This window comes from Acomys minous, assembly GCF_964271855.1.
Source record: "Acomys minous genome assembly, chromosome: 11".
Taxonomy (NCBI): domain Eukaryota; kingdom Metazoa; phylum Chordata; class Mammalia; order Rodentia; family Muridae; genus Acomys; species Acomys minous.
Window position 1 is genome coordinate 85,126,998 of NC_140492.1, and position 20,686 is coordinate 85,147,683.

The following is a 20,686-nucleotide window of genomic DNA, read 5'->3' on the forward strand; positions in this document are numbered from 1 at the left end:
TGTAGATCTGTTAACACAAAATGGCCAACTCCAGGTTGCCAGCCAGCACATCCCATCCTGTGTTAGAGCTGCTGATGCACACAAGGCAGGGAGCCCTTCAACACCTCAGGAAGCCAGCCCTCCAGCCGAGCCTCTCAGCAGAAGCACAGAGCAGTTAGTTCCAGCCAAAGCTTCTTTCACCTTCTTGTCTACTGAGTTGAACTAGGTTACACATACCCACCCCAGAATCTATAGATTAGTAGTTTCTTCTGACATTCTTTCTTTAGAAAGGTTTTGCTGGATGAGAAAATAATTCCCTAGGGGAATCTGCATAGGCATTAGCCCTGTGCCCCAGGTGTATTGTAATTAGCTTTTAAATGTATTTACAAAAATAAATAAATAAATAAAAAATAAAACTTAAGCTGAAGACAGCTAACGCAATGAGCAGACACAGTTTGGGCTAATTAACTGTACTGGCAAAATCCAGTGACGAGACACTGTGGTCTTGAAAAGCTACTGTGATGTAGTTACCCAGGAACTCAGCTGCTTTATTCTTTTGAAGAATAAATTAATCATCTTTTTTAACGATTAAAAACCTGAAATTATTTTTAGCTCTAGTTCTTGTTTATTCTTTTACTTCTCGATTTATGTATTCATTTTCCTCCCAGTAAAACCTTCCAATCATCGCTTAAATTTAATGATAAGAATTTCATCACTTTCTCTCTCCTCCACAAAACTTGCAAACATTCACAGACTAGGGCAATCTTCTGCCTTTTGTGGCCTGAATTTGGCATTCTCAGAAGCTAAAACAGACTGAAGATAAGTAAAGAAAGAACATTTTCACACTTAGTCTTACAGAACTCTAAGGATGTTAAACTACCCCATGTATCCAGCTTCTTGGCCTCCCCAAGGGTATTCTATACCCACTCTGAACTGATTTGCAGTATAAAAAAACCACACCTGTGGTTATATGACTAGTTTTTTTTTCTGGTCCCAGGAGAGACCAGAGAAAGAGGCCTTAATCACACACAGCTGTCTATCCCTTTGGGCTAGCACTGTGACAGCCAGCAAGTAGATCTGGAAAATTATACTAAAAATGCATTCAACCATACCTACTTCTCTCAATCATCCTGAGAGAAAAGATGCCCATTCAGGGCAGCCTATGTTTTGGCCACCTTACAGTTTACATGGGCCAAAAAAGCTATCCAGAAGACTTAGTCAAGAGATAAATATTTCTTATCTTTCGTTGAGGGAAACAAGTGTTCCCTGAGAAATTAAAAGAGTTGGCCTCTAATCCTTTCTCTGTTATTAACTTTTTTTTTTTTTGCTTTGGAAAAAGCAGTTTCTTAACTTAATCTAGAAGATAGCTGTATCTCTGTCCTTCTAGAAAGATTCTGTGAAGGGAACGTGTTCTCTCATTTAATCCTTCGAAGACCAACTGTTAACTTTGCGCTGACGGAAAGTATGGGGTCGGCCTCAAGAAAACACCAATTTACAGCTCAGGAAACTGGAAGAGGGTTTGCAAAGACATGCGTCTACCACCCTTCTGAATTCAAGAGAGATCTGCCAGGGTCCATGCTGCTTATAATATCTACTTGAACAGTGTCATTTTCCAGATAACATAAACTACTAGTTAGAAGGTTAAGTCAAGATTCCTTGGAACTGCGATCAGACAACTCAGAAAACCGAACTAAAATGAATATATATGACGACAACAATAGAAACACCAAATGAACATTTTAGTCTTTATTTTGTGCCAGACACTGAGCTGGAGATTTCTGCATGTGTTATCTCGGCTTCGCATTATAACGCGCTCTGTTCTCTCATTCTGTTCTCCAATTATCCCCCCAAGCTGGCCTGCCATCTGCCCACCTCCTGCACAGAGAAGATGTAGGAGGCAAGACCTTTACGTACAAACGTCCCCAATCAGTCCTTGTCCATATCAAGACTTCACAACATTCCTATCAATTTGTTCCTGGTCAAAAGAAGAAGAAGAAGGAAAAAAAAACTCCATATTAATGAAAAAGACAGAGGAAAAAAAAGTCTCAACGCTTACATGCCTTTTTCCTGGTACTCTTCCTTCAAGTCTCCAGGAGTATTCTGCCTATATAAGGAGGGACACTCCAGTGTCTAGATCAATATCTGAAAAAAGCTTTTAAGCTATAATAACTATAGTCTTCAGCACTCAATATATTTTGACAAGATGCACCACTATGCCAAGTGAAATGGGTAACTCTTAGGCAGGACTTTAGACTCACTCCTTGTCTGTCTACAAAGTGCTTTCAGTAGAAACGTCCATAATCATTAAGCCAAAGGCAAGGAGCAAAGCATTCCCAAGGACACGTCTTGAATTCTCTGTAAGTCCAAACAACTTCAAAACTACATTGCAGTATTGCTGTGCGATGACGTTAATTTATTCATTAATCATGAGATGTTATAAACACTGCCAACTCTACCCCCTCCCCAGAAATAAATAAATAAATAAATAAATAAATAAATAAATAAAACCTTGGATTTTTCAATGGGCTTATATTAGCTTTTAGTATTTTTGTTTTGTTGTTGTTTTGTTCTTATTATCTTTAGTTCAGCCTCTGCCTCACCTTTAGGATATTTTGTTGTAGTAATCTCCGTCCTTCTCCTTCTTATCTGAACAAAGTCAGAACAGGCCTGGGAATACCGCTGCAGTTTCACCTCCCTTTTCACATACTTCTCTCCCTTTTGGGATGTGGAACAGTCATTGCCTCTCGGGAAATTCTCTCGAGACTCAATTAAAACTACCAGGAGCAAGACCAGGAGGCATTACTTCCCCTCCTCCCTAATAAGGTCTGCTTTTGAGACCAGTATTACATAGGAGAACTCTGGTAGGCTTGGATAATACAAACCACTGGCCCGAAATGAACCCCAAACTCACTCCATTGGCGATGGAACATAGTCTCCGAAATAAAAAGTCTGATGACTAAAACTGGCCAGATCTGTCTCTTCGAAGTGCATATTTACAGTTTACAGTCTTTCCCCAACTCTGGCTTCTTAGGCATTGACATCAAGCAAGCATATTAATAGATTAGGGAACCATAATTTTATTGGTGTGACAGAGAGTATAAGCTGCTCTCAATTAAGGTAACTGAGAGAGTCATCCCATACCATCCGTTTTCTTCCAATGTTCTTGGAAGAATGTCTTCCAAACATTTAGCATTGTTTCATTTATTTAAAAAACTCACTATTCTCCTTTCTTCACTGCCCTCTCTCACAACCAACCCCAAAGGGACTGAGGTCTTTCTTTTCAATTTTCTTTCTTTTTTTTATCCAAAATGTGTTTATTGGGGTGGTTTTCCCCTCATCTTGAATTAGGTACTTTCAGTGCTGCTTCCTCCTGAAAAAGCATCCTTCTGTCAGCCTTGTTTTTCCTCCTGTAGGCTGATAGACAACAGTGGAGCAGCCAACACACAAGACTACCATTTGTGCATGGCTAAAGACCGTGGTGATTTTATAGCAGCCTGGGCACTTCACATCCATAAAGTAGGAATTGGGGCTCTGCACTAGATGCTTTTCCTTGTGTTTCCTCTTCTCCTCTTCTGGAGAAGGATGAAGGGTATCCTTTGTGAGACGCATGTTCTGTAGGGGGGTCATCACCACCGGAAAGGCTCTTTTCAATTTTCCATGTTGTTATCTCCACAGTCCTCTTGCCATTCCTTATTGTACTCCTTTCTTGGTGTCCACTATTTTACACTAATCTATGAGCATCTTATGCTCATTCAAGACAGCCAGTCTTATTTGCTCTATATCATCATCCTGATGCGTATCACTTTCCCTCACATTGTCATATTACTCAATAAAAGCCATCACTAAATCAGCCCTTGAAATGTATGGGGTGAAAAGCAAAATTAAAATTAGGAGTCACACATAGAAAGGTATGTATGCTACAATTTTTTAAAAAAAAGTTTGGTGCCCATGCACCTGACAGAGGGCAGAAGTCACAGGTCAACCTTGTGTGTGTAGCCTTGGGCACATGACAACGCCCTCTTTGCCTCCGTTTTTCCATCGCTAAGTTCAATACAAGACAGTCTCAACATTACAGGCCACCGATGAAGAGTGAGAGGACCCTAACACAGAAACTGTTAGTTTTTAATGTATTCAGATTTCTAAAAACTGATTAATGTCTCCCTCTGTTAGCATGCATCAACTGCGTGTAGCTTCTTGGGTCGGGGTGGGAATTTGTCCCCTTCCCAGTGCTGGAATTTTGTCTGGCTTGAACTTGGTCAAGTCTTGGGCAGGCTGTGAGTCATATGTGCATCAGTTCTGTTGTGTCTAAGAAACAATGTTTCCTTAGAGATGTCTACCTGCTCTGGCCCTTACAGCCCTCTCTCCTCTCCCATATAGATCGTGAACTTGAAGGAAGAATGTGATAGGCATTCTCTTTAAGGTTGCGTGTGCCCAGGGTTATAACTAATTACACAAAGTCTGCAAATTGTGCATGGATCTCTATGTTAACAACCATGTACTGCAAGGAGACATTTCTCTCATGATAGCAGAGTACAGCACTCATCTATGGGTACAGCAAGATGTCATTGGGAGTTATTTATTTCTGTGTTCATTTAACGCAATTACAGAAGTGTCTTTATAATTGTAACAAAAAGTCCTTCCTCAGCTCCAGCTGAGGTTTAAGAACCACCACCCTGCTTCACTATTTCACATTTTAAGAATATTACTGAATGTGGCTCTGCATGACTTTAATCTCAGCATTTGGGAGGCAGAAACAGGTAGAACTCTGTGTGTTCCAGACCAGCCAGGCCTACACGGTGAGCCCCTATCTCAGAAAAAAGAAAAGTACATGTTAAGCTAGAATCTGAGGAACACTGTGGCGTGTGTGTGTGTGTGTGTGTGTGTGTGTGTGTGTGTGTGCGCGTGTGTGTGTGCGCGCGCACACATGCCTACCTACTTCTCTCCATTTGTAAAAGTAAAAACTGTCTGCATTCTATAAGGTTTCATTTATGAACACTGTAAAAAAAAATAAGTGAAATTGACCTGAAAGGATGCCCACTCACAAAAAAAACAAAACAAAACAAAACAAAACAAAAAAACTAACAACTGCATGATATCCTGCTGGAAAAAGTGTATTACTCATTGAAGAAATGCATGGCACAAATCCTCTTGTCAGTATTGAAACAAGTCCTACTTAGCACGGCTCAGGAGTCCTCATCAGGACCAATAAAGCCATAATATCAAGACCTTGACAGTGGGGAAGGCCTTGCACAATTGGGGAGCAGGGCAATAATATCTTAAAGAAAAAGCTTAGCAACCGTGGCGAAAAGTCTGGAGAGTACAAAGCTTGTGTAGGACATAGATTCTCAACCATGCTAAAATAAAGCAGGAAGGTTTAGTATTGGAAACCCATGAAAGACACAGCAAAGCCAGCTTCTGTAGTGCATGCTGGGTGCAGGCTTTGGCTTTTTCCCATGATCTAAATGTGAGAAGGGTGGCTTCCCCCAGAGAAGCCTGCACAGTGAGAAGTATTCACTGGACGCGATGATAATGAGCATCCTGGGGTGCTTGGCTCTTAGGAAAACAAACCTGATTGATTATTAGTGTCCGCAGTGAGGACGGAGGAAGAGGTGGTGTGCAAGTCTTCTGTCCACCATTCAGGCAATGTAAACAACAGAGGTCAAGGAGGTCAAATTTTCGTAAAGAATCGACATGATAAGAAGAGATGTTTTTCAAAGATTAATTTGGCAACAGATCACAGGATAGGGTCCTAAGAAAGAGGCACAAAAACTACTTTGGAAACCTCTGCCAGAGACAGAACATTCACAAAGCCAATGTGAAAGGAGTAGACCTGAGAGACGGTAAGAACACGCCAATGTGCTTAGCATTGATAGCTTCCAGAAAGCCTTTCAACTAGACTGAGGTGTTCTGGCTCTTGGAAAGGGACTATCATGACTAGCACATTAACAATGATCATTTTATTATTTCATTCCTGGCACGTTGAGGAGAGTGCAGTGGGAAGGGACTTGAAACGGAATACAGGTGATTTCTGACAGATGATACTTAAGGAATAGTTTGGAATCATTTGAGCAATTGAACACCATCGTTAAACATATAGAAATGGAACTAGGGCATTGGTTTGTGGGTAAAACACATGCCACAGAGTCGTCAAGTCCAGAGTTCAGATCTCAGTGCCCAAATGAACCAGGCAGGTGAAGGAGGTGATCTATCTACAAGCCTAGTGTACAGGACGAAGAGACAGAAGATCCCTACAACAGCCCTCTAGCTAGACTAGTGGAATCGGTGAGCTCTTGGTTGCATGAGAGATTTTTCTCTACATATAAGGTGGGCTGTGATCCAAGAAAATACCAATGACAACCTTAGATGGGACACACAACTGCCCATACACACACAAACACACTTCACCCACACATATGTACACCATATATACATACATACATACATACACACACACACACACACACACACACACACACACACACACACACACGCATGCAAAATTACCATAGAGAACAAGAATTACCATGATTGAGTCAGTGGTCTAATCTTACCTTTGTCATGACTTTCCATTAGCTCTGGTGCTGTTTTCCTAAACGTTGTCTTTGTACCTCATGATGAAGTTGTAAAATGTATGAAGTATCAATCTTGCTACTATATCAGAAGTAACGACAGGCTGTATCCAGGTACAGTTTTTAAATTGTTTTTGGAGATTATAGAATAATTGTTATTTACCCCTTCTGTTTCTTCCCTCTACATCCTCTCATATACCTCTTTTGCTCTCTTTCCAATTCATGACCTCTGTATAATATTACTTGTATGTATATGTTTATGTTTTCAGGGCTGATCATTTGGTATTAAAATATATAGATTTAAAGCAAAGCAGCTTAAATGCCTTCCTAAGTACAAGGCAACTCGAGAAAAAACTATTACTATGTGTGTTGATTAATTTATTTACCCCAAACCCACTAATTATGAAGCTCTGAGCTAAAATAAGTAAAAACTATATAAAGGAGGTAAACCCTCCCACCTTCTGCATGCCATGTAAGAGCAAGGTAGCTGTGCATGAACAGTGAGAAATACGGTGAGAAGTCAAGCATGGTATACACAGCAAATGCCGTTGCCTCACGTTGAGCAGAAATCATCTCGTCTGCTTTCTAGAATATGATCAATCAGAAAGAACAAAGACCCCCAAAGTGGGGAGGAAAAATGAATTTGTGCTACACAAAAATAATCACAGTTATTTTCCAAGGCAACATGAAAGTCGAGAGAGAGGAAGGCTAAATGGGATTAGTTGTTTGGGGAAGGATTGGCTCAAATGTACAGGGACTCCCTCCTTTATGACAAAATATGTTGATTCTGTCTTTTGCCAGGCTAAGGGAAAGATGGATGAAATTTTCCTTAGACAATGGCCCAATTGAGAGGTCACTTCCTGCCACTTCCCAGGCCCCTGAGGGGGCATCCCAAAGTGGTTCTTGATACACAGTAGTGGCTATGTTGAGAGCCTGGCTCTGAATAGATGCCTGGCTGCCAGAGTCATAGGCGAAGAAGGTTGGGAGAAGAATTAAAGATAACCATTCATGCTTACGTGTCCAGTCAGACACAATGCAATCTCTAAAAAGTTTCACTCACAGTCACTGAAAAGTTTCTATCAGTGTTTTTCTATATCTCTTTTACACTGTGAGTTCTTATCTTTGAGAAACAGAAATTCTTCTCTCCTAAATGAGCAACATTTTGAACCCAACCCTGACCCTCACATGACAAAAATCTGTGTCAACTAAAATGAAATAGAAAGCGTGTTGTTGCTATGTTCTGTGCCTTTGCAAGGAAGCCGCCCAAGGCTGAAACTGCCGCCTGCATCTCTACAAGGAAGACAGCATAGAAAGAAGGAGGTATTTTAGACAGAGCCTTCAAAAAATCCATATAAGGGCAAAGAGAAACATTTGATGCTGAATTCTTCCCTAATTTAAGACATTTTGTGTCCAGTTTTTATTTTGAAAAAAAAGAAAGAAAGAAAGAAAGAAAAGGGGGGGATACTAAAAAGAATTCCAGGGCCAAATCCTCCAGGGACTCTGTGTGTGTGTGTGTTAGAGTTTAGCACAGTAATGTCTGCTCATTGTCCCTGAAGGAAGGAACATAAGGCAGTGTTCCCTCTCTAAGCCTGCCCAGTATCAGGCTGCACAAAAGACTTTATCGCTTTCCTGCCTCCCAACACACCTCACTACTCTAGCATCTTAAACATGCCTGGCATATCATGTTGAAGTTCTCGGATCAGCCCACTAGGGCACTGCATAACCCAATGCCATGTGCACCAAAGTGAGAAGTCTGCATATGACTTAGCTGCGGTTTCTCTTAGGGGAAACAGGGAGGAGTGGACGGACAGGAGGCTGTGGTCAGGATGTATTGTTTGAGGGGGGGAAAGTTTAAAAGGAGGATGCTAGGCTCCCTCTCAACGTCAATAAAGTTATTGATTAGCTCATATTCCTATCTATTCACAGGCCAGGAAGGGTTTTAACCTGAACCAGTGGTTGCCAGTGTTAAGCTTTAAGAATTGCTTGCTTTTTTGTTTGTTTGTTTGTTTTGTTGTTGTTTTGTTTGTTTGTTTGTTTTTGATATAATTAACTAACTAAAGAAGCCCAGGTAAAAGTTATCAGAATTTTTATGACTGATCAAAACTCATACATTCAGCTACTTTATTACTAAATATTTGAGTTACCTACTCTTTGTATTATCTGGGTAAAAAACACATTACACCTTTCTAGTAAAGAGCTCAGGCTCATCTTAGAATGCACAGTGAGCAGATCACAAATTCCTGCAGGGCTAGTTCTAGAGAACAGGACAGCCTTGTCTGGCCTTCTTGAACATCTGCACATACATGGTGCACATCAACTCAGGCAGGCATGCACACATGCCCATGAATAATGTTGATGATGACAAGAATAATAAATCCTTTTTAAAATTGCAATGTAAAATTAAAGTTCCCGAGTCCTTTCTTGAAATTACCCAGAGTCTAGCATCTGTGTGAGAAGACTAGGTATTTGTGCAGTTAAAGAGACAGTCCTGAGGTCCTGAATCATAGGGTCAAGAATTCGGAATGTTGAAGTCTGTTCTTAGCTCCAACACTGAATATTAGTTCATCACAGACTTTCCGTTAGTCATTCTATTGCTCCAACTCAGTCCTTTCGGGCATAACACTGGATTATTATGAGAGAATTACATGGATAAGTACTCAAATGACGTAAAACAAATATCATGCATTTGCCTTTAGAGTTCTCTAGTTAGATGATAAACTCTCAAACACATGATTCTATCTGTTTTCCCATAGGAAATGTCATAGTTATAGCTAGAGTTCTGTACATTGACTGTTTTTGTTCTGCAGAGGAAAAGAGTTAGGACCACTTATCTTAATACTTATAGAAATTCAGTTGGCCACCAGGAGTCCAGACAGCATGGACCTTGAACTTGTCATTGCCTTTGTCCAGGCTGATCCCTTTGATTGGAAGTTGAATTGATTCAACCTAATGACCTGTCTAGAGAAACTTATAGAGTAAGCTCCCATTAGCAGTAAGCATGAAGCTCTCCATGACTTCTCAGAGCATGCCATGAGGAAATGAATTCAGGCGGCCTTAAGTTGCATGAACCTACTCAGCATAACCTTAGACAGATGTAAACTTTTTTTTATTTAAAAAATATTAAAGATAATTTTCAATTGGGAAGCTACAACAAAACATCAAAGACCGGATGGCTCCAACAAGAAATTATTCTTTACCTCTAAAAGTCCAAGCTTAAGTGGGGAACAATTCTGTCCCTGGAAAAGGATCCTTTGGGGTTTGACTTTTTGCTGTAACCTGTTACTTATACAGACCCAATTCTACCACATGGGGACCTACTAACATAATCTCTTTATATAATTTGGATATTAGACCTTTGTCATATGTAGGGTTGGTAAAGATCTTTCCCAGTCTGTAGGCTGTCACTTTGTTCTGTGGACAGTATCTCCTGCCTTATAGAAGCTTCTCAGCCTCATGAGGTCCCATTTATTAATTGTTGACCTGGACTGTTGGTGTTCTGTTCAGGAAGTTGTCTCCTGTGCCAATGTGTTCCAGGTTCTTTTCCACCTTTTCCTCTAACTGATTTAATGTCTCTGGTTTTATGCTGATGTCTTTAATCCATTTGGACTTGAGTTCTGTACATGGTGACAAACATGGGTCTAACGGCATTTTTCTACATGTAGACATCCAGTTAGACCAGCACCATTTGTTGAAGATGCTATCGTTTTTCCATTGAATAGATTTGGTTTCTTTGTCAAAAATCAAGTGACCAAATGTGTGTGATTTTATCTCTGGGTCTTCAATTCGATTCCATTGATTCACAAGCCTATTGCTGTGCCAGTACCATGCTGTTTTAATTACTATTGCTCTATAGTACAACTTGAGATTGGGTATGGATATTCCTCCAGAGGATCTTTTATTGTATAGGATTGTTTTTGCTACTCTGGGCTTTTTATTTCTCCATATGTAGTTGCACCACCAAACCAAATAACCCAATTGAGAAATGGGGCTCAGTACTAAACAGAGAATTCTCAACAGAGGAATATCAAATGGCTGAGAAACACTTAAAGAAATGCTCAACCTCCTTAGTCATCAGAGAAATGCAGAACAAAATGACACTGAGATTCCATCTTACATCCATCAGAATGGTTAAGATCAAAAATTTAAGTAACACCATATGCTGGTGAGGATGTGGAGAAAGAGGAATACTCCTTCATTGCTGTTGGGAATGCAAACTAGTACAGCCACTTTGCAAATCTATCTGGCACTTTCTCAGAAAAATGGGAATAGGGCTTCCTCAAGACCCAGCTATTCCACTCCTTGGAATATACCCAGAAGATGCTCCAGCGCACAACAGGGACATATGCTCAACCATGTTCATAGCTGCCTTATTCATAATAGCTAGAACCTGGAAACAGCCTAAGTGTCCCTCAGTAGAAGAATGGATAAAGAAACTGTGGCACATTTACACTATGGAATACTATTCAGCTATTAAAAACAAGGAATTCCCGAGATTTGTGGACAAATGGATTGAACTAGAAATGATCATAATAAGTGAGTTCACCCAGGAGCAAAATGAGTCAAGTGGTATATACTCACTTATATCTGAACACTAGCCCAAGGGGCATGCCCCATGAAAGTCTTCACTTACCAGAAAAGTGGGTCTGAGGGGAGGACATCCTATTGGGACTTTAGGTGAGAGAAGTATGGGAGAATGGGGAAAGAGAAGGGTCCAGAGGGTCCTAGAAACCTACAAGAAAAACATTATGATGCATGGATCTGGGTCCAGGGGTCCTGCTCAAACTATGGCACCAGCCAAGGACAATATAGGCAGTAAACTTTGAACCCCTACCCAGATTTAGCCGATGGACAGGACATTCTCCACCATTGAGGGGAGAGTGGGGTCTGACTTTCATGTGAACTCTGATGCCCCATTTTTTACCACAACCCCTTGACAGGGAGGCCTGGTGGCACTCAGAGGAAGAATAGCAGGTTACCAAGAAGAGACTTGATACCCTATGAACATATACAGGGGGAGTAGGTCCCCCTCAGTCATAGACTTAGTGGAGGGGAGTAGGGAGAAAGCGTGAGGAGGGAGGAATGGGAGGATACAAGCGATGGGATAATAATTTAGATATAATATGAATAAATTAATAAAATATTAAAAATGTATTAGAGGCTATAGCTTTGTGCATATAAATGAATTGAACTGTAGTATTTTGAAGCATGCTGCTTTTGGGCAGGTTGATGGAGTACCCCATATCTTCTTTGTCTCTGAAGCCAATGGTCTTTCCCTTGTAAATGAAAACCTGGTAACTGTACATCAGTAATAGACCCCAGATTATCCCTGCCAACTAAGGACAAAGACCTTTCAGCAATGATTGGTGTGTCTTTCCTGAAACTATGAACAGAGGCCTTGTTAAAAAGAGAACCTGTGAGTGTTGACACTCCGATAAAGAAGGTATATAGATTCAGGAGAGAGAAAACACCAAAGTGAAGATGCACATGCATGTAAGTCCGGAGATCAACACATGTGTGCACATGCACACACACATACATATGCATGCACATGCACACTCACACACGCACACAAATGTGAATGCATTAGATTGGTGCGAGAGCCTCCTAAACTTCCTGGAGTTTTAGTTATAGCCCCTGGCAGAGCCCTGGGTTTCCCTGTTTTACCTTTCCTGTACATTGTGCAGTATCTTTACAATACATTCGTGTTTTACTTTACCTAGTTTGATGTAGACTTGTGCTACTACAGCCAAAAGGTGTTAAATAAATAATGAAGTTGTGATGTTGGAAAGAGATTTCATTTAAAAAACCCACCTCCAACCAGTAACCCTACATCATTCCATTTTATTTGATCATTTACTGAAAATAACTGTAAAAGATGAAGGCAGGACCGTTGACTACAAAGTCATTTTATATGTTTGACAATTGTTTTAAATCACTTTGCAGCATAGAGATTGCCATGTGAGAACCATATTACATAGCCACCCGGAGGGGCAGAGTAACAAAAGATGACCTCTGTGTATAAAATAAATTTCGGTCTGTCCCATGTAACCTTCTCTGTCCACTTCATCTGTCTTAGCCATTTTTTTTACTAGAAACTCCAGAATAACATTTGGCCCAGACAAAACTAGAGGCAGATTTAGCAAAAAGCATGTCTATTTAAAAACTGTCCCTTGCTTAGCATGTGTTAATACCATGGTACATACCAGAAGAACAAAATAAAATCATCACAAAAGATGACTGCAAAACCCAGGCACTCTGGATAATTCAAACATAAAACTTTGAGCGAGTTCATACAATTTGGTTTTGATTTCATCCAGCACAAAAGTGAGACATTAAAGAAGAGTCTACACAGAGCTCTTTGTTGTTCATCCGTGTTTTCCCTTGAGTTTAAGGGGAGGGGGAGGAAAAACATTTTTTTCACTGAATTGATTCTTTTTAAAATGAGGTTAGCAATTAAAATCAGATTTTTAAAGCAAGAAAAATACATCTGGGTAAAGCACTTACATTAATTCTTTTTAGTAGAATGTGGATTAAATTATTGGTTTTAAACTACCCTGAAAAAGAGACATTGACTCTGAAATGGAAAAATCAATAGATTCAAAGGAGAACGTTTCAACAGTAAAAATGAAAGCAACATCAGAATTTGGTCTATATTGTTTGCAACCATAAAAATCCTGGGGAAATTGTGAATATATTGTCTTCCTAGCTAAAATTTATTTTTCCCTGTGTTGTTTTTTCTTTCTTTCACCTTATTGATGTTGGTACCGGGGATTAAACATAGGGCCATGCCTGTCATAAAATTCACACCACGAAACTATATTTCTAGCCTCAACCTTTTATTAATATTTTAACTAATTACTTATAGATTATTAAAGAAGTTCTACTGAAATTGGTGAGTAAATACTTCTGTACATTTGAAGAAGCAAGTCCACCTGGATTTGAGTACGCAGTTACTTCCTCTTGAGTCTGTCTACTCGAAAGTTACTCTTTTCAATGTTTCTGTGTAAAACTGTCAACGACAGAAGAGCCAAAGCTAGAGAAGGGAAAAGGCCATTTATCTCTGGGTTGTCATAAGTGTGGGCACATGCTAAAAGATCCAAATATTGGAGTTCTGAGACATATTTTTCAGTAAAAACATCCTGATAATAATATGCCAGTATGCTCATGTCCCACACTGTAGGTGATTCTCCATATACAGAATCTGTACTCTTGGTGGTGAAAAAAAAAAAAGTCCCCGTGTAGATTGTTTTTGAAAGAAAGAAACATTTTCAAGGCTTACATTAAATGTATTTATTTTAGAAACATACCGCATGATGAGTCTGTGGGACGATAAAAAGGAGCAATTTTCTGTGTAAAACCGAGCAGAGACAAAGTCTCCTGGCTTTCCGACATAGCCATTTAACAACTGGTTAGTGTGGTGAGAAAGGAGACCTTGAGCATCTTCACAAACTGTTTCTTCTGCTGATGAGATGCTTCCTCTAACAGTTTCCTTCTGAGAGAAAATATTTTTTTCTCTTTTCGTCTCAGTTTAAATGTCATCCCTCCTCTGAAGTTACCCCCATCAACTCTTTCCATTCACCCAGCCTGCATCACAAGAATTAATAAATTCACCATGTGCCCCTCTGTGTTTCCATAGCATTCTGTGAAGACCTACAACACGGCACTCATCTTATGATAATTAAGTCTTGGCACAGGGAGCTATAACTTTGCCCCTGCAAACTTTTAAAGTGAGCATAATGTGCAGTTTTGACAGGCTTTTTTTGTTTGTTTGTTTGTTTATATATGAACTCAAAAAGTGTTTGAAATAAATGAGTAAAATTCCTTGTAGAAGAATTTTAATCCAACAAAATGGCTTCTCTGGCAAGGGATCACATCCGAACAATTTCTGGTCTATGTGATCCAGCTGGAATGACTCACCTTCATTCCCTCTGGTTGGGTTGCAGATATGCCCTTAGTACATGCCTTGAATCCCAAACAACGAAGGTAAAATTAGTTTGTAGAAGGAAGCAGCCATGTTTGAAAGTGAGGTCTAATTGAGGGACAGACAAAGTGATAGCTCAGAGAAAGGTTTGACTGAATGAGTCAAAGGCAGGATACACCCAACTTTCACAGTAGCACACAGGAAAAAAGAAGCTATTTAGGAGAAGTAGAGTAAAATTGAGACAGTAGAGTACAGTTGAGAAGAGAGAAGACAGATGGACAGATGTACAGGAAGATAGACAGACAGACAGTACAGGAGGTAGACAATACAGGAAAAAAAAGAGGGCAGTACAGTAGTGCAGTAGAACTCAAGGAGTTCAGAGGCAGTTTTTCCCCACAGAGTAATCCAGTCAGAAGTTGAGCAAAGCCCAGTTGAATCAGTCAGCTTGGAGAGGAGTTTGAGCTTGAATAGCAAGGCTGAGCTTATTCAGCAATAAGTCTCCAGGAACACAATCACATCAGATGAATAAAAGTTACTTTTACAATTCCTACTAAAAGTTTGTCTGTGTGTTTATTGTCCAAACCTTATTCATTCACTCATATACATCTGAACTCAAAAGTGATACTATTTAGTTTTGCTTTTATTGGTAGAAGGTAACTTAAGGTTATTTGAAACGTTTCAAATGCAAGATACTATGCAATAGAAAAGAAACGAGCTTCCCCTGCTTAAAATTTTGCCTGTATCAGTTTGTAGAAAGCAACCCCTTGTCTCAGAAGGAGCTTGTTATGTTTGGGGATATCCAAGAGTCTCCATTGGCCAACAGCTAAATTGAATGCATCCCAGTCACACTACTAGAAACCTCTTTCGGCGACAAGATACAGCCAGCTGAGAGTCTGTATCCTCTGTTATTAGGAAGCCTGAGAAGAATCACCTTCATAAATATTAAGAATTTCCCACTGCACTAGGTTTACACATCATCCCTTAAATGCTCTCAGTTCTAGAATTTTCTCTCCCTGAATTTTCTCCTTCTACCTTATTTCTCCTCACACTTCTTTCCTGATCTTCTCTCATTCCCATCCATGCTTACCTAAAGCCCACTCATAAAATCTATTCTATTTTTCCCCTTTCAGGGAGATCAATGTTTCCCCCTACTAGACCTTCCTCCTCTAAAGCTAACCTATCTGAGTCTATAGGTTGTAGTTTGACTGTAATTTACTTAATGGCTAATATCTGCATACAAATGAATACATACCATATTTATTTTCCTGGGTCTGGACTAACTCACTCAGTATGACTTTTTTTTTTCTTTCTAGATCCATCCATTTGCCTGCCAATTTCATGACGTAATTTTTTTTAACAGCAATACTCCACTCTGTAGATGCATCACGTTTTGCTTATCCATTCTTCTTTTGAGGAACTTCTAAGCTGTTTCCAGTTTCTGGCTATTATGAGTAAAGAGGCAATGAGCATGGCTGAGGTGAGTAATTGTCCTTATGGTAAGATGGCATCTTGTTTGGGTCTTTGTAAAGTTGGGTCTTTGGGTAGATTGATTCCCGATTCTGAGATACCTCTATATTTATTTCCATAGCGGCTGTACAAGTTCGCACTCCCACCAGTAATGTAGGGTTCCCCTTGCTCTGTCTTCTCACCAGGATGAACAGACACCAGATTTATTTATCTTAGACATTCTGACAGGTGGAAGATGTTATCACAAAGCAGTTTTTATTTGCATTTCCCTGATGGTTAAGGATGTGGAACATTTCTTTACTTGTTTCTCAGCCATTTCAATCCCCTCTACTGAGCATTCTCTGTTTAAAGCTGTATCCCATTTCCCATTTGTCCAATGTGGGTGTCTAGTTTCTTTAATTCTTTATATATTTTTGGATATTAGTCATCTATCAGATGTGGTGTTTTAAAGTTTTTTTTCTGATTTTGTAGGCTGCTGCTTTGTTGGAATGACAGTGTTCTTTGCCTTACAGAAGTCTGTCAGTTTCATGAGGTCCCATTCATTAATTGTTGATCTTAATGCCTGTGTGCTCTGTTCAGAAAGTTATCTTCTGTGCCAGTGCATTCAAAGTTATCCTGTCAGGGTCAGTGTATCTGGAAAAAAAAACCTTCAAACTTCTTGTATTCATCATAACATATTTTAAAAATTCATATCTATCTTTTGTCATTGTATACTCATTTGTACTTGTTTTATACCTTTCATAATTTTTCTCAGGAATATTTCTCAAAAAGTATTGTTTCTCACATAAATTGGATATTTGTCCTTAGATAGAACATGATCCTTGATCACCTCTCTGTGAAGACAGTCGTCTGCTTTACTGTTCATGCTCACTTTGAAGTCTGTAAAGAATTAAATTTGATGCCACGCTGCCATAAACAAGAGTGGCTACATTCGTGCACTCATGGACCACTAAGATTGGTAGCGACTTTGAGGATAATTTATTTCATGTCCCTCAACCCCCATTGCAAGAAGTCCTATCCTTCATGCTTAATGAGCCCCTGAACACAACCAGGGGCAGAAAGCATCCTCCTCCCAGGGAGCCATTTCCATTTCACAGGATGTCTAATTCTTAGAAGGCACTTCCATTTATTGAGCCAAAATCAGATTCCCTGAACTTCAAACATTGATCCTGGCCTCAGCTTCCAGTGTTTCAAAGATTTAATCTAATCCCTCTTCAAATATTGAAAGGCAGCCATGGCTCCCTCCAGGTATTTTCCTGCAGCCTCTAAACCTGACTAAATCTGCATCATCTCTCTCACATGTGTCTATTAACCACAGGGATATCATGAGAGATCACTTCAAAGGCTTCACTCATGTATGAAGGCCAAGATTTCATCAACTACCAATTTAATAAAGGAGATTTGGGCATGATCGCTCCTAAGAAACTCTGGTTGGCTCTTCGCACCCACTGCCTATTTCTGTGTGCACAAAACAATCTATTTAATAATGCAATAGAAACTGCACTCATTATGTTTCCAAAATCAACCTTTCTCTCTGTAACAGTCACAGCTAAACCAGAAAGGAAAATTATTCCATCTCAGTGTTTAAAATCTGAAGGACTTGTAGGCCAAGGATCTGATTATAGACATACCTTACTGAACAGAGATCAGAGGGAACAGTAGCAACCCAGTAGCAAAGCTGAGGCTAGGGGAGGCAAGGAAGGACAGAAGTCAAGGTCACCTAATAGAATCTGACAAGAGTCTTAGCTAGAGGCACTACCACTGGAGACACTGCCAAGGAGCACCTGTTCATTGAAAGGTTGACAGGTGAGAGAGCTTTCCTCTTCTTGTAGACCTTTCTTCTCCTTCCGGAATCTTGATTTTCCACTGGCTGGCCCCACTGCAAAGCCACATGGCTCAGACGTCTGGAAATGAAGTCTGTGGAGAAAAGGCAGAACCTAAAAGAATGGGCGAGCTATGTGCGCCATTACAGTTCTCCACAAGGCATCAAGTCTACAAACACTTCACTATACTCTTCACTATATTCTTTCTTTCTAAGCCTTCTCCAAATATGAATGAACGCAGAACCACATTCCATCGCTTTTGTTATTTACCTCTATTTAACATTATTGCTGTACATTTACCCACATGTCACACAGAAGAGGTGCTAAATTACAATGATTTATTTCATTGTAAAAAAAAATTAATTAGTACTCCTTTGTTGAGTGTCTAGTTTCTGATTAGTCATATTTCCATTATGATCTTTAGCTGACAGTTGGTGCTAACAGTTAGCTGTAGTTTGTTGTTTTTTTTTTTTAATCTAACTTTTCTTTGTAGGAATTAATTTGACTTATTTACGGCCTGTCCTTGAACAACATGCACTCAACCTTGATTGAGAGGAACAAGAAATAAATTAGAAAAATGTTCAAGTGCACATGTAAACAATGCACAATCAAATGGGCTTCAATATTAAATTTAAATTTTTAGAAAATTTCTTCTTCCTTTTGATATTTGACTAAGAGAATGTTTATACAATGTCTCTGGCACAAACATTTTTACATTTAGCAGCCGGTAGCTTCGTTAAATAATGTCAGCTGGCTGAGTCCATGGGTTTAACTAATCTCAATAAAATGGCAGGTTTTAACAGTAATTGCCAAAACTGAGCAGCAATCAAGCCATTGTGTTGATTCAAGATGCATATTCTGCTTTCCTTTGAGTATCCAAAGTCAGTATTGTGCCAGGCACTGCACCAAGTTTCAGATGGAGATGGAAGGATCTCTTCTGTCCCACACTAGTAACAGATGGGGTCCAACCTCTTGAGATACATTTTATCTTTATTGACATACGCTGTAATCACGAATTATAACAAATTCAAGGCACCTTTTTCATACTTTTATATCAATTATTTTTTATGATAAAGATTTTCGTAAGTATGATTAAATAAAATGCTATTTTCTTCTGTGTCCTTTTACTTTTTATAAGTTTAGCTCCCAGAAAAAGAAATAATAATTTTTTATTGAAATAGAATTACGTCACTTCCCCTTCTTTTCTTCTATCTACCCTTCCCATCTATCCTTCCATGCCATCCCACTTTCAAGTTCATGGCCTCTTTCTCTTTTACTGTATTAGTCTTGCATATAAATGTGCACGTGCTCACACACACACACACACACACACACACACATACACACACACATACCACACACACACACATAGATATAACCTCGTGTTTTTAACATTTGTCTCTGTGACTCTCTGCTGGACAATGTGGGCCTTGAGCAGATGACAAACTGACTGTTTGCTGAGACAGACCCATTGGAATTAAGGAACAAGCCATCTCTCCCTTTCATTAGTTTTCTAATTGTAACAGATCCACTGATGGACACTTAAAAGAGACAAGCCTATTCTCCTCACTCAGGCAAAACTCCTACTGTGCTTCCCAGGAGTTCTGCCTGAGTGAGGCAAATAAGATTAGGCCCACAATGTCTACTTCATACTAAGGCACTTGCTCCTTTCCAAAACTTTTTTTTTACTGTGTTGTTGTCTACCAGATTGCACAAGGATGGAAGAACAATAAAAGAATGATTTGATAGTATTGTTTTGAAACCTGTAACCAGTGCTGTCAGCTGCTGGTTCTTTCCTTTCCGTGCATTTGCATTTCCTGACTGTAGTTGAAGAACATTTCGCTGCGTGTAACTATCAATCATCCTTAACCCAGAAGTGCACTGTACATTAGTAACAGTTAATTGACATATTTAAAGCAAATAGTTACTTAGTTTTGTTGTGAAGGCTTTGCATGCAAATCTGTAACACCACATGCTTTGGTTTTTTTTTCTTTTCTTTTTTCTTTTTAGTAACAAACATTCCTGTCTGTAAGGTCCTCTGTCTGCAACATCCTCTGACAGTAGATAAACAGGATTGCAGTCCCATGGAAGCACTCAGAACACCAAATGATGGCAGCAATAGCTTGTAACATGCCAGAAAGCAGTCTGCTCACCAAAGGGTGGCCCCCGCATGGAGAAGAGCACAGTGATGGGGAGGTAAAGGGTGCTCTAGAAGAGTGATTGAGAAAGGATAGGCCCAGCAATAGAAGTTAAAACGTTGTGTGTGTTAATAAGCTAAAAGGTGAGTTACTTATTAGGCAGCAATCGGGCCACAGCAATTCACTCAATGGCAGTTTGGCATTCAGAAAGCAGCAAGATTTCTATATTCCACTGTTATTCTCTACTTTTCTCAGTGTCCAGCTATAAATAAAATGAGCCTTCTTTCTGGAACAACCAAGAATGTGTTAAGTACTTGATAAGGAAGGACAAAGTGGCAAAGCTGTACTTTCAACTGTGAAATCAAAATATTTGTGATAAATGCCTTTAAACAATCCCTAGTATATTTTGGATAAGAATCAAAGCCTCTTGAATCTAGAAATATGGACTATTAAGTGAGGGACAGCATTTCCTTTGCCACCTGTACTGAAAAACCAAAAGAGATCCTCTGGAAGGGTTTTTGTGTCCTTTCATTCATTTGTTTGTTTATTTTCTGTTGGTTTTTTTTTTTGTGTGTGTGTGTGTGTGTGTGTGTGTGTGTGTGTGTGTGTGTGAAGCAACAATACATATAGCTATATGTACTAGACATGATCATAGTCCAAAAAAACTCTCTATGCTTATGAAGTGATTGATGTAAATTTAAGCAACAATCTTATAAACTGCAACATTAATACAATTAGTACTAAGAATATTATTAAAACTCTACCAAAAGGTTAATGAAGAGAGCAAGG

The 20,686-nt window shown here is 39.4% G+C and overlaps 1 protein-coding gene across 1 annotated transcript; it reads right to left on the minus strand.

Moving 5' to 3' along the window:
* Window positions 1–3,269: 3,269 nt before the first annotated feature.
* Window positions 3,270–3,588, minus strand: LOC311608632 (small ribosomal subunit protein eS27-like; the record flags this gene model as incomplete). Its single annotated transcript, XM_084801181.1, has 1 exon — window positions 3,270–3,588. One exon carries the CDS (start codon window positions 3,586–3,588, stop codon window positions 3,334–3,336), a length of 255 nt encoding a protein of 84 aa, XP_084657307.1. The 3' UTR covers window positions 3,270–3,333.
* Between the last annotated feature and the right edge of the window lie 17,098 nt (window positions 3,589–20,686).